The sequence below is a fragment of the Cherax quadricarinatus genome, chromosome 96 (assembly GCF_038502225.1).
Source record: "Cherax quadricarinatus isolate ZL_2023a chromosome 96, ASM3850222v1, whole genome shotgun sequence".
Classification (NCBI taxonomy): Eukaryota; Metazoa; Arthropoda; class Malacostraca; order Decapoda; family Parastacidae; genus Cherax; species Cherax quadricarinatus.
Genome location: NC_091387.1, coordinates 10,523,128 through 10,536,318, shown reverse-complemented (window position 1 = coordinate 10,536,318; position 13,191 = coordinate 10,523,128). Strand labels below are relative to the sequence as shown.

Below are 13,191 nucleotides of genomic sequence, written 5' to 3'. Positions count from 1 at the left end.
TCTTTAGGGAGTGTCTGAGACCTAAGTCTCCCATGGGAGGAGGCACAAGTACCTCCTCATCTTTGGGACCAACTGTCCCCAGGCCTAGCCACAAGCTAGGCCTCTCTGGTCTGCCATCCCCGCCCCAAGGGAGCAAATGGGAATGACAGTCTTATGAGCTAAAGGCTCGGGCTCAGGCACCTACCCTACCCTAGAAGGGTTAGGCATGGTGTCGATCATTTAATGCTATGCATATAAGTGGCTTTGGCATGCTGCTCTTACCTGTATTTTTTTGTACCTCTGTATGTATGCTAAAATTTCTAAATAAATAAATAAAAATAAATAAACTTATTTTGTGTACCTTTTAATATAATTTCCACCTTGAATTGTAATGTTTTAAATAAAATATATATAAAAAAAAGATTATATAACACTGTGGTTATATAGCACTGTGTTTATATAACACTGTGGTTATATAGCACTGTGTTTATATAACTGTCATTATATAGCACTGTGATTATATAACACTGTCATTATATAGCACTGTGTTTATATAACACTGTCATTATATAGCACTGTGTTTATATAACACTGTCATTATATAGCACTGTGATTATATAACACTGTCATTATATAGCACTGTGATTATATAACACTGTCATTATATAGCACTGTCATTATATAACACTGTCATTATATAGCACTGTGTTTATATAACACTGTCATTATATAGCACTGTGATTATATAACACTGTCATTATATAGCACTGTGTTTATATAACACTGTCATTATATAGCACTGTGATTATATAGCACTGTGTTTATATAACACTGTCATTATATAACACTGTGTTTATATAACACTGTCATTATATAGCACTGTGATTATATAGCACTGTCATTATATAGCACTGTGTTTATATAACACTGACATTATATAGCACTGTGATTATATAGCACTGTCATTATATAGCACTGTGATTATATAGCACTGTCATTATATAGCACTGTGTTTATATAACACTGTCATTATATAGCACTGTGTTTATATAACACTGTCATTATATAGCACTGTCATTATATAGCACTGTGATTATATAGCACTGTGATTATATAGCACTGTGATTATATAGCACTGTGTTTATATAACACTGTCATTATATAGCACTGTCATTATATAGCACTGTGATTATATAACACTGTCATTATATAGCACTGTGTTTATATAACACTGTCATTATATAACACTGTCATTATATAACACTGTCATTATATAGCACTGTGATTATATAGCACTGTGTATTTAGAGGCAGTCGTAGGTTGTGTTACGTTTGTCTTAACGCAATACTGTGTTGTTGATGTACTCAGTGAACTGTAGCAGTACCGTTGTTGATGTACTCAGTTAACTGTAGCAGTACCGTTGTTGATGTACTCAGTGAACTGTAGCAGTACCGTTGTTGATGTACTCAGTTAACTGTAGCAGTACCGTTGTTGATGTACTCAGTGAACTGTAGCAGTACCGTTGTTGATGTCTTACATAGGTACCATTCAATGGTACATTTTGTATATATTATAGATAAAGTTAACAATAGTAATAATAGTACTTTGATAACAATAGCCATTGAATTCTGTGATGCAATTTGCAAAGTCACGCGGTAAAAAAATAATATAACTAATTATATTAATTTGCAATGGAAGAAAATTTCGGGGATGATTCACTGTGGTTCATCTGGTTCATCACAGTTCCAAGACTGCTTCAGTATTGCTTCAGTCACACATAAGAATCACTGTGGTTCATCTGGTTCATCACAGTTCCAAGACTGCTTCAGTACTGCTTCAGTCACACATAAGAATCACTGAGATTCATCTGGTTCATCACAGTTCCAAGACTGCTTCAGTACTGCTTCAGTCACACATAAGAATCACTGAGATTCATCAGGTTCATCACAGTTCCAAGACTGCTTCAGTATTGCTTCAGTCACACATAAGAATCACTGAGATTCATCTGGTTCATCACAGTTCCAAGACTGCTTCAGTACTGCTTCAGTCACACATAATCACTGAGATTCATCTGGTTCATCACAGTTCCAAGACTGCTTCAGTACTGCTTCAGTCACACATAAGAATCACTGAGATTCATCTGGTTCATCACAGTTCCAAGACTGCTTCAGTACTGCTTCAGTCACACATAAGAATCACTGAGATTCATCAGGTTCATCACAGTTCCAAGACTGCTTCAGTACTGCTTCAGTCACACATAATCACTGTGGTTCATCTGGTTCATCACAGTTCCAAGACTGCTTCAGTACTGCTTCAGTCACACATAAGAATCACTGAGATTCATCTGGTTCATCACAGTTCCAAGACTGCTTCAGTACTGCTTCAGTCACACATAATCACTGTGGTTCATCTGGTTCATCACAGTTCCAAGACTGCTTCAGTACTGCTTCAGTCACACATAAGAATCACTGAGATTCATCAGGTTCATCACAGTTCCAAGACTGCTTCAGTACTGCTTCAGTCACACATAAGAATCACTGAGATTCATCTGGTTCATCACAGTTCCAAGACTGCTTCAGTACTGCTTCAGTCACACATAAGAATCACTGAGATTCACCAGGTTCATCACAGTTCCAAGACTGCTTCAGTACTGCTTCAGTCACACATAAGAATCACTGAGATTCATCTGGTTCATCACAGTTCCAAGACTGCTTCAGTACTGCTTCAGTCACACATAAGAATCACTGAGATTCATCAGGTTCATCACAGTTCCAAGACTGCTTCAGTACTGCTCCAGTCGAACACAACAAGCGGCAGTAGCTACCTGACAGTGTTAAGAGGTGTGTGCGCGTTACTTAGGTTAATATTGTCCATCTTTCTGGTTAACTAAGTCATGTCTCGGACATCAACAACACGGGAGAACGAACTAAGGTATGGAATTAAGGATAAATATAAATTTTAGATATTGGCAATTAATATCCTTATTTTTTAGTCATTTAAAAAAAGGTATACATACAGAAAAGTGTATATAACGAGTTAATTATTTTTATACTGTAATATCCTTGACTAGTGAAATATAGGCTATATGTAGCCTGTAGTCTATAGGTTTTCAAGACGATTGCGCTATTGTAACTAGAAACTACAGTTAATTTTGTTTCTATTACTTAGTGGAAGAATGCTGAAGATCTAAGGTGTAGAATTATTATAATCAAGGGGGAAACGCTAAACCCGTAGGATTATACAGCGCCTGAGGGGGAATGTGGAAGGTATTCAGGTCTAATTTAGGGAATTGGAGAAGATCCAATTCCCTGGATCAGGAGCCCCTCACCAGCATCAAGGAACCTTCCTTGAGGGGTCTGGTGTGGAACTGGGGCTGATCCAACAGCACATCGTTGTGTGGTTGTCAGTATCTCGGCCCCTCAAGAGGGGTTCCTTGACGCTGGTGAGGGGCTCCTGATCTAGGGAATTGGATCTGTGCTCCAGTTCCCTGAGTTTAGCCTGAATACCTTCCTCCCCACTCCCACAGGCGTTGTGGAATCCTGCGGGTTAAGGGCTTCCCCATGACTATACCAGCAGTTTGTAACGGTCGAGGTAGCGAAGGCTAGCGCATCGCACCGCTTGGTTATGACAAGACCATGGCAGGGGTAGTGGCAGGGGTTGTGGCAGGGGTAGGGCAGTACTAGTCGTTTGAGGTTCATTCTTGCCAAGAGGAGGAAGAAGGGAAAGGCTAGTAGGCAGGGTATACTGAGTAGGAGGTACAGGGCTAGGATGAGATTGGAAGAGGTTGTGAATGCCTTGTCTAGGTAGGTAAAAAAAGTCTAAGTGGCATATGTCAAGTCTGTCAAGTTGCCTGTTGCTAAACTTTTGCCAGACTACATTGAGAGCTGGGATCCTTGGTTAGGCCTCATTTAAACTATGCTGCTCAGTTCTGGTCACCATATTACAGAATGGATATATATGCCCTGGAAAACGTACAAAGGAGGATGACAAAGTTGATCCCATGTATCAGAAACCTTCCCTATGAGGATAGACTTGAGGGCCCTGAATCTGCACACTCTCGGAAGGCGTAGAATTAGGGGGATTATGATCGAGGTGTATAAATGGAAAACGGGAATAAATAAAGGGGATGTAAATAGCGTGTTGAAAATTTCCATTAAAGACAGGGCTCGCAGCAATGGTTTAAAGTTGGAAAAATTCAGATGCAGGAACGATATAGGAAAGGGCTGGTTTAGTAATAGAGTTGTGGATAAGTGGAACAAACTCCCGAGTACAGTTATTCAGGCTAAAACGTGAGAGTTGGACCTGACTAGTTTGTGCTGCTCATTGACCTCTTCAATTTCGGGCCGGGAGGTTTTGCTGCACCTTAGCTCTTGCATTCGTCACACACCCTTGGTGGAGAGCGGACGTTGGCTGTTGTGCTTCTGTCTGTTGGTAGCATTGCGAGATTTTCTCAAAATGGCGCAGGCTGTCAGGAGACGTGTCAACACTGTGTGCATAGAAGTGCTGAAAGGTGCGGTGTATAACACAAATGCTATCTTACGAGATGCATATGGAATCAACACTGAAGATCTGTACGGCATTGCCTTAAACGGCTCAACGAGAGCATTCGTGAAATTTGACTGTGACGTATGACAAGATGGTGGATCAGTACCAGGATGTGTGTATGACTGTTAACCCTGGTTTGGACGTGAGAATGAGGGACGTGTCTAAGTACTATACTTGGGTAAAAATACGGAATGTCCCCTTTGAGGCGGATGGAGACATCAGAGCGTCGTTTGAGGAGTATGGAGTAATAAATCAAGCAACGATTGGACGATGGTCAGATGGTATGTATGCGGGACTCTGAGGGATCTTTCACTCTCCAAATGTCCTTGCGGCGATCCATACCTTCATTTGTGGCTTTGAGTGATTTTAAAACTCTGGTATGTCTCGTACGTTGGTTTGCGTGCAGCCAGCAGCAACAGCCTGGTTGATCAGGCTCTGATCCACCAGGAGGCCTGGTCACAGACCGGGCCGCGGAGGCGTTGACCCCCGGAACTCTCTCCAGGTAAATCTCCAGGTAAACGTATGCCGGGCAAAGGATAACCTGTTGTGTGGTGCATTTGAACATGTGGCTGCACAGGGTCCACGACGTTCGTCGACCGGGACACGGAGCAGGGACAGGAGGGGGAAAAGGAAAGAGATGTCCCAGTCTACAGGAGAACATATTCAGTCACGTAGGACGTGGAGTGAGATTGTGGATGACAATCCAGTGTGCTACGTTACCGGAGGTAACGCAGGACGTTGAGAAAATATGTATGGAGTAAGAGGTGGAACAAGTGGATTTGGGTAGTGAAGTGTCGGCTGCCATAATGTTATACAGGAATTTTTGGATCAGCATGTACCTGGAATGCTGAATATAGGCTTGCATGAGCAACATACGAATCGGGGAGGGGTACATGAGGGAGGCAATGTGAGTAGGAGGGATGGGCAAACACAAGGGCTTTGTGAAACTGTAGTTGAAATACACAATGAAGGCCGTCCGAAAGAAATGATCACTGTTGCGGCTTCACGTAAGAGGGAGGCAGTTACCTCGGACAGTGATATTCTTACGCCTGCACAACGTTCGGGTAAAAAAGTGGATGTGGCTAGGAAAGTCAGGGGGGGAGGGGGTAAGGGGAAGGAGAAAGACGTGACTAGGAACAGGCATAGTGAAAAGTATACTGATTAAAAACGTAAAGAAACACATGGTAAGAGATAGATTTGTAAGCCCCCATTAGCATTTTTAAGTGTTTAACATTGAATATAAATGGTCTCAGGGCCGAAGTGAAGAGGAGGATGTTCAGTGCCTTTTTAAGGCGGTATGGGGTACAGGTTATCCTTTTAAAAGAACATAATTTTAAGTTAGGTCGGGATTTATTAGTTGACGGGTACAAAGTTTATGCTGGGTATACAGGTAAACTCAAGGGAGGTGCTGCAGTTTTAATAGCAGAGACCAGTCTATTTCAAATGTTACACTGGGAAGAAGGGGAAGATGGGAGACTAGTAAGGGTGGATGGTACATGGGGTGGTGTTCCTGTGAGTTTAGTGTGTATATGCCTGCAGACAGCAATAGGCGCATAAAGGAATATTTTGTGAGGGATGTTCTTATTTATCATATGCGAGGGCTTCCTATATATACATTATTTTGGGGGGGATTGGAATTGTGCGATCCTTAGGAAGGATGTGGAGCCGAGAGGAGCCGGGTGTGTTGGGGGTCCTACGGGGTGTATTAGGGGGGAGTCTGATTAGTAGATGTAGTGAGTGGGGAGGGGTGGGTGGTGGAGCATACTTGTGTGAGGAGTGGATATGCAGCACGCATGGGTCGCATTTCTCTCCTGGGATACAAGTTAATAATATCGAAACTGTAAATGTAGTATTCTCGGATCATAGAGGGGTGGTTGTGGACGTGGGATGGGGCGAGTTGCCGAAACGTTTTATGAGTTATTGGAAGCTAAATGTGAGCTTGTTAGAGAATATGGAAGGTGGACTTAGTTTTGTGGAATGGTGGAAAAATTAATGGAATAAAGGCAAGCTGGGAGGCGATATATTACTGTGGTGGGAGCAATGTGCTAAACCAGAAATCCGTAGTTTTTATATGAGGAAAGGAAGGGAGGTTGGACAATGGAAATATGGATTACAGAGGTATTTGGAGGGACAGTTAAATGTTATGTAGATAGTAATGGAGTTTATCCAGTATCGGAGATTGAGGGTATGAAGACCCAATTGCTGGCGATCCAGAATGCAAGGTTTGATCGTGGAAGATTAAGGGGTGGGTTGGAGGATGTTTGATGTTGATAAACCATCAGCTTGCATTCTGTGGCGATTAAAGAGCCGGCAAAATATAATGAATGTTAGTTAGAAGTACATCAGGACGTGGGTGGGTACACGGTGGGACAGCGGTTAGTAACGACTGAAGGTATGAGTGGTTTTGCAGATAAATGGTTTGAGATATATATGAGAGGGGGTAATACGAAGAAGAGTAGTAGTTGATGAAAAATGAGCTATGTACGGTAACAAATTTTGGATGCCCCACTAAACTGAGGTAAATCAAAAGTAACAATTGTCCTCATCCAATGGAAATAAGTCACTGACTTTTTTGGGTTATCCCAGGTTCTCTACACATATGCTGCTATGTATGATAATTCTATGTAACTGTATTTGTGTATACCTGAATAAACTTACTTAATCGCTCTCGGGCTGTGTGGACGCACTGCGCAAAAAGCTCCTGCTTTCTCTGTTGTGCAACTTCGTTTTCACCAAGATGGCTGCCAGCTACCGCAGGAGGAGCAACACCGTGTGTTGACCTTGTTAAAGGGACAATTTATCCGACGAATGCCTCTGTTTTATTACCAACGATTATACGGGACACATTTGGCATTGACAATGAAGAACTACATGGAATAGCGCTTAATGGTTCTTCAAGAATCTTCGTAAAGTTCTGCACAGTGGAGGCGTATGAAAGTACGGTGACTCAGTACCAGGAGAAGAGCATCACCGTATCATCTGGACTGGAGGTACGCCTGCGGGATGCCTCAAAATACTACACCTGGGTGAGGATCCGCAACGTTCCTTTTGAGGCAGATGTGGATATCAGATTTTTCAAAGATATGGTGAGGTACATGCTATAACTTTAGGACGATGGACGGATGAAATATATGCAGGGTTGCCTGCTGGATCTTACACCGTCGAGATGACATTAAGACCTATTCCCTCGTATGTTGTCCTGGAGGATTTTAGGACACGGATGTATGTGACCTACGCGGGACAACGCAAGACATGTCTTCTGTGCGGCACTTTTGACCACATGGCAGCTGGGTGTGGTAAAGCAGCAGCGCCGCGGCCTTGGGAACAGCAAGTAGTCAGTCTCTAGCGGCACCTCTGCCGAAGACAGAGTGCAGTAGGCACGGGTAATTGGGTGGACGAAGTGGAGGGCGTGGAAGAGAATTGTGTGACGCTACCAGTGGCTTCGGATGCTCCCCCGCAGACAAACCCGGGTGTTGAGCAGCAGCCTGCTGGGGTGGGAGAGGCCGGCGACCTACAGGAGTTATCTACGCCCCTACAGAAGATGATCAAGTCTTTCCTGGACGTGCCTGCAGAGGAGAACCCATCTACAGATGGGAGAATTCTGATGGTTGAGAAGGACCTGATTGAGCAGATTCCAGGGCCTCCGGGGTCAGTCTGGCATGTTGCAGTTGCTACAGGTGGAAGCTGAGGTGCACAAGGGGAGTGGAAATACTGATATGGAGTTTGAGGGTACATCTAGAAACAGCTGGAGGCTCGTCAGATGAGATTATAACACCAGCTCAGCATTCAGGGAAGAAGACGTGGGCGGGAGTGAGTAAGAAGGGGCAGGGTAGTGCACGGGGGGGGAGAGGGTCCAGGCGGGAAAGAGTGCACGGGAAAAGACAGAAGCAGCAAAAAGTGTAACACAGGACGCAGAGACAGAGGAAAGCCACCCTTTCTGAATCTTTAAGTGTCTAACTATAAACGTGAATGGCCTTAGAGCTGACGGTAAAAGAGTATGGTTGGAGGATGTTTTGCGGCGTTTTAACATTGATGTGTGTTTTATTCAAGAACACAATTTTAAGTGTGGCAGTGTTGAGGCTGAACGGTTTTAGGATGTATGCTGGTAGTTCAGGGAAATTAAAGGGTGGGGTGGCAGTGGCAGTGGCAGTGGCAGTGAGGGAGTCCAGCCCATTTCACGTGCTCATGTAGGAAGAGGGTGGGGAAGGGGAGGGTGGTGAGGGTGGAGGGGACATGGGGCGAGATTAGAGTATGTTTCCTGGGGATATATATGCTGGCAGATAGTAACATACGGGTAAAGGTGAATTTTGTAAGGGAGGTTTTGCTTTTCTACATGCGGGGTTTACCAATGGTTTCTATAATAGGTGGGGATTGGAACTGTGTAATCAGGAATAAGGATGTGGAGTCGAGAGGGGCAGGGTGTGTGCTTGGGGTATTGAGGGATTTGTTGAGGGATGCAGAGGTTTATGACAGTCAGGGGCGATGGGTGGAGAGTAGAGCACACGTTTATGCAGAGGGGCTAGGAGCTGAGTCTCGACCCCTGCAACCACAATTAGGTGAGGGGTTATGCTGCCAGGTTGGATCGTATATATATAACTCGAGATATAACAGAACGTGTAATGACGATAGATTTAGGTTTTTCGGACCATCGTGCTGTTTTGGCAGAGGTGTCATGGGAAGGGATGGTTCGTAGGTATGTGGGTTATTGGAAAATGAATGGGGCTACTTCAGGGAAAGGGGAAGGGGTTGTTTTTTAGGGAATGGTGGAGGCAACTCTGGGAGGTTAGCAACAAAGAGGAGGATGTCTTGGAATTGTGGGAGAAGCACGCTAAATTGCAGATTAAGGAGTATTATCAGCATAGAGGATGGGATGAGGCGAGGTGGAGGTTTGGTTTACAGAAATATTTTGAGGGGCAACTCAATGATTATTATGAAGGGGGAGGGGCGGGCTAGACATGGAGAAAGAGGTTTTAAGGGAAAGATTGAGGGATATACAAAATTCTCGTTTTGATGCGATACGTGAGGGAAGGATTAGAGGAGGTTCTATGGGGTGACAAACCATCAGGATGTGTTTTGAGGAGATTTAGGAATAGGCAACAGATGACCACGATTATGGAATTAGAGGTGTGTAAAGGGGTGGGGGGATATAGGGTGGGGCAGGTACTTAGTACCACCGATGGAATGAGTAATTATGCTGATCATTGGTTTAGGGAGAATTTTAAGCAGGGGGAGGGAGGAGGGAGGGATGGAGAGATTCTAGAAGAAGAAATTAGGGGTATTTTAGGGGAGGAGAAGAGAGCGGTAATAGAGGGTAGGATCAGTGAGGAGGTGGAGGAGGCGGTAATGGGCTTGAGTAGGGGAAAAGCACTGGGCATTGATGGAATTCCTAATGATTTCTGTATTACACATTGGGATTGTATGAAGGAATGTCTGGTCTCGTTGTTTAACTGTATGAAGGAAAGGGGAGTGTTGGGGGAATCGCAGGGCACGGGAGTAGTTTTGGTCTATAAGGGAGGGGGGGGAAGACCTTGGGTGCTTTTAGGGCGATCTCCCTCATGTGTGCTGATTATTAAGTTTTTGCGAAGGTTTTAGGTAATCATATGAAAAAGGTGCTTGACAGAGTCCTACATAGAGGACAGTGTGGGATTCCAGGTCGAAGTATGCGCGAGGGGCATGGGAGAATTAAGGATTTTGTGGAGGGTAGACAAGTGGGGGGGGGGGATCTTGGATTGATTGGAAGCAGGCTTATGACGGTGTAGATAGACGTATGTTGTGGAGTATTTTACAAAAACAGGGTTTTGGGGATGAGATTGTGCGCTGGGTGACTTTGTATACGCCTGTGGCGGTCAGGGTACAGGTTAATGGGAAGTTAGGGTTGCCGGTGCAGTTGGGGAAGGGTTTGCGACAGGGTTGCCCCTTGTCTCAAATCCTCTTTGCATGCATGCAGGACCCTTTTTATAGGCTTATAGAGAAAGGAGTGTGGGAACAGGGAGAGGTGGGTCCTGGCAGATGTGGTATTGTGGGGTATGTGGATGACACCACAGTTTTGGTGGGAGGGGAAATAGGATTGGGGAACGTGGGACGTATAATAGATTTATGGTGGGGCGACAGGGATGAGGGTTAATGGAGCAAAGTCAGTTATTAGAAGTAGGCACGTGGGTGGGGTGGGGGGTTGGGGGAACTGTATGGGTGGAATGTAGTGGATAGAATTAAGATATGTGGGGTTGTGTATATGGCGGACGCTGGGGAGGCGCAGAGAATAAATTCCAAGGAAGTTGTGGGTAGTGATGGGTAGAATGAGTGGGCGGAGGGCTGGGGATGTAACATTGCAGCAGAGGGTGGTGGTAGTAAACACAGTAGTGTACAGTGAAGTGTGGGGAGTGGCAGAAGTATATCCCCTGAGGTCGTGTGATATTCAGGAACTGGAGAGGGTGGTTTTGAGGTATGTGTGGGGTTATGGGAAGCCATTGCTACGGAAGGTGGTGGTGGTGATGGGCGTGCGGCAGGGTGGGCTGGGTCTTGCACCTTTGGACACACAAGTGAAGGCAGTGTATGTGAAGCAGTGGTACTTGAGGGTGGGAGGGGAGAGGGGTAGAAGGGTGGGAGAGGTCATGGAGGATGTGCAAAAATAGTGGAAGGGGAAGGCACTACTGGTGTGTGAAGATATGGTGCGAAATTTGTTGGCAGTACGGGAAGCAAAAAAAGTAAGGGTAAGTAGGCTTGGGAGGACAGGTTGGCAGGGTACAGTGATACAGGGAGTAGCTACATACCCGATGTATGATTGGAGGGGCATTTGGGAAGACTTTAGGAAGATCAGATTAAAGCCAAGGGTTCGTGAAGTGGTTTATACTCTATGGGAATTCTAGCTACAAGGTCAGCGCTATATAGAAAGGGTTGTGTAGGTGCTGGCAATTGTTTGCATTGTGGGGAAGGAGACTGCTTTTCATGCTGTATATTTTTGTGAAAACTTGGAGGCTGTAAGGACATGGTTAGCGAGGGTTCTGGGTATAGTGGCGGGAGGGGGGAGAAACATTTCGACTTTGAGGGCTTTGCATTTTGATGTGGGCAGGGTTTCCAAGGACATTCGGAGGGCAGTGATGTATGTAGTGGCAGATTTTTTGTATGTGTCTTGGTGTATGCAGGAGGTTGGGGGTGAATGTAGGGTGCGGGCGCTTGCGGCGAGTGTGTATCGTACAGTATGCAGAAATAGGCTACTATATGGGAGGGTGTGGGTAAATAGTTTTCCCTTGGGTTATCGTGATCTGACGGTAGGTGTAATGTTAGGGTTGGGTGTAGTTTAGAGCTGGATTGGCCAGTTTCTCCCTAAACTGGCACTTTTGTTCCGTTTTGAGATTAGTGGAGGATGGAAGGTGGAATAAGTGTGTGGTAGTGGAGCATATGGGTGTAAAGTCGTTAGGAATGAGGGGGGGCGTAGAGAGGGGTGAACTGGTGACATTTGGTTAAGAGACAGGGGGTTTTATGACTTCAGACGTCAGGTACGGACTTCATCATGAAAGGGAACGCGAGTTGGTTTTTTAATAGATAGCATGGGGTCAGGGGATGGCAGGGGGTGGCTTTCTGAAGTGTCTTGCCAGGATGGTTTGTTAATGACTGAGGTAGTACTGCCCGGTACATGTTTTATTAGGAGCCATAAGTTATATTGTGTAACTTAGTGCGTGACAGTAAGTCTGGAACATTGTTAATAAATATATATATATCTTGTTGAACATCATGATACATAAAAATGGGAATATGTATTAGTGTACGAGTTCGTTTCTAGTGTACTGTTACCATATTAGTTGGTATTCTTCACTTAGTCAAATAATTACTATCTATATATTGTTATAAGTTATTTATGTTAGTTCTTATTGTATACGTTTTAAGTGAACAAATGTAAGGTGTTGTGACGTCTAGTGCAAGTGGCATTTATCTTGCACTAGGGAAAAGGGGAAGTGTAATTTAATTATGATTGGATCATAACGACATGTCATTGGATGTATTTTTTTTTTTTTTTTTCTTCGCCGGTATTCTCCCGGTCCGGGTCTTTTCCAAGTAGTGGTGACCCGGCCTTGGCTCCCTATCTGGGGAGTGTCTCGAGACTTAAGTCTCCCATGGGAGGAGGTACAGTACCTCCTCATCTTTGGGACCAAGTGTCCCCAGGCCTAGCCACATTCCCCGCCCTCCCGGGGCTCGTAGGGAGAAGCTAGGCCTCTGGTCTGCCATCTACCCCGCCTCAAATGGGCTCGTGGGGATGGCAGTCTTATGAGCTGCAGATGGTAGCAAGCTCAGGCTCTACTATTGGATGTATGTACACTGTATTTAGAAGACGGGAAGGATTGTGAGGATTGTCAATATATGTATTAATTCTTATGTAAATTTCATGGAATTCAGCGTAATAACAATGTAAACCTATTAGTCGGATGATATGTATTTATATTTTTATGCTTATTGTAATAATTTTGATTGATGAAATGTATAATCTGGTATTTAGCTTTGGAGTAAAGAGAAAAAGCATAGGGGATGGGGGAGATTGTCAGCACAAAGATGAATCAGCAGTATGTATATAGAAAATGGAAAAATTTGATTTTTCTGTGGCGGAGTCGATAAGGGGTTCTTATATTCTTTTATTGTATTCTAATGTATTTTTAAATTCAATGACTGATGGTG

General features: G+C 44.2%; 1 protein-coding gene across 1 annotated transcript in view; it reads left to right on the top strand.

Moving 5' to 3' along the window:
• The first annotated feature begins 2,752 nt into the window (after positions 1-2,752).
• The window catches only part of LOC128701764 (uncharacterized), a 35,695-nt gene continuing 25,256 nt past the window's right edge, over positions 2,753-13,191 (top strand). Inside the window, exon 1 of the mRNA XM_070105093.1 lies at positions 2,753-2,910. Coding sequence (XP_069961194.1) covers positions 2,873-2,910 — 38 coding nt within the window. The 5' untranslated portion in view covers positions 2,753-2,872. The remainder of the gene's footprint in view (positions 2,911-13,191) is intronic.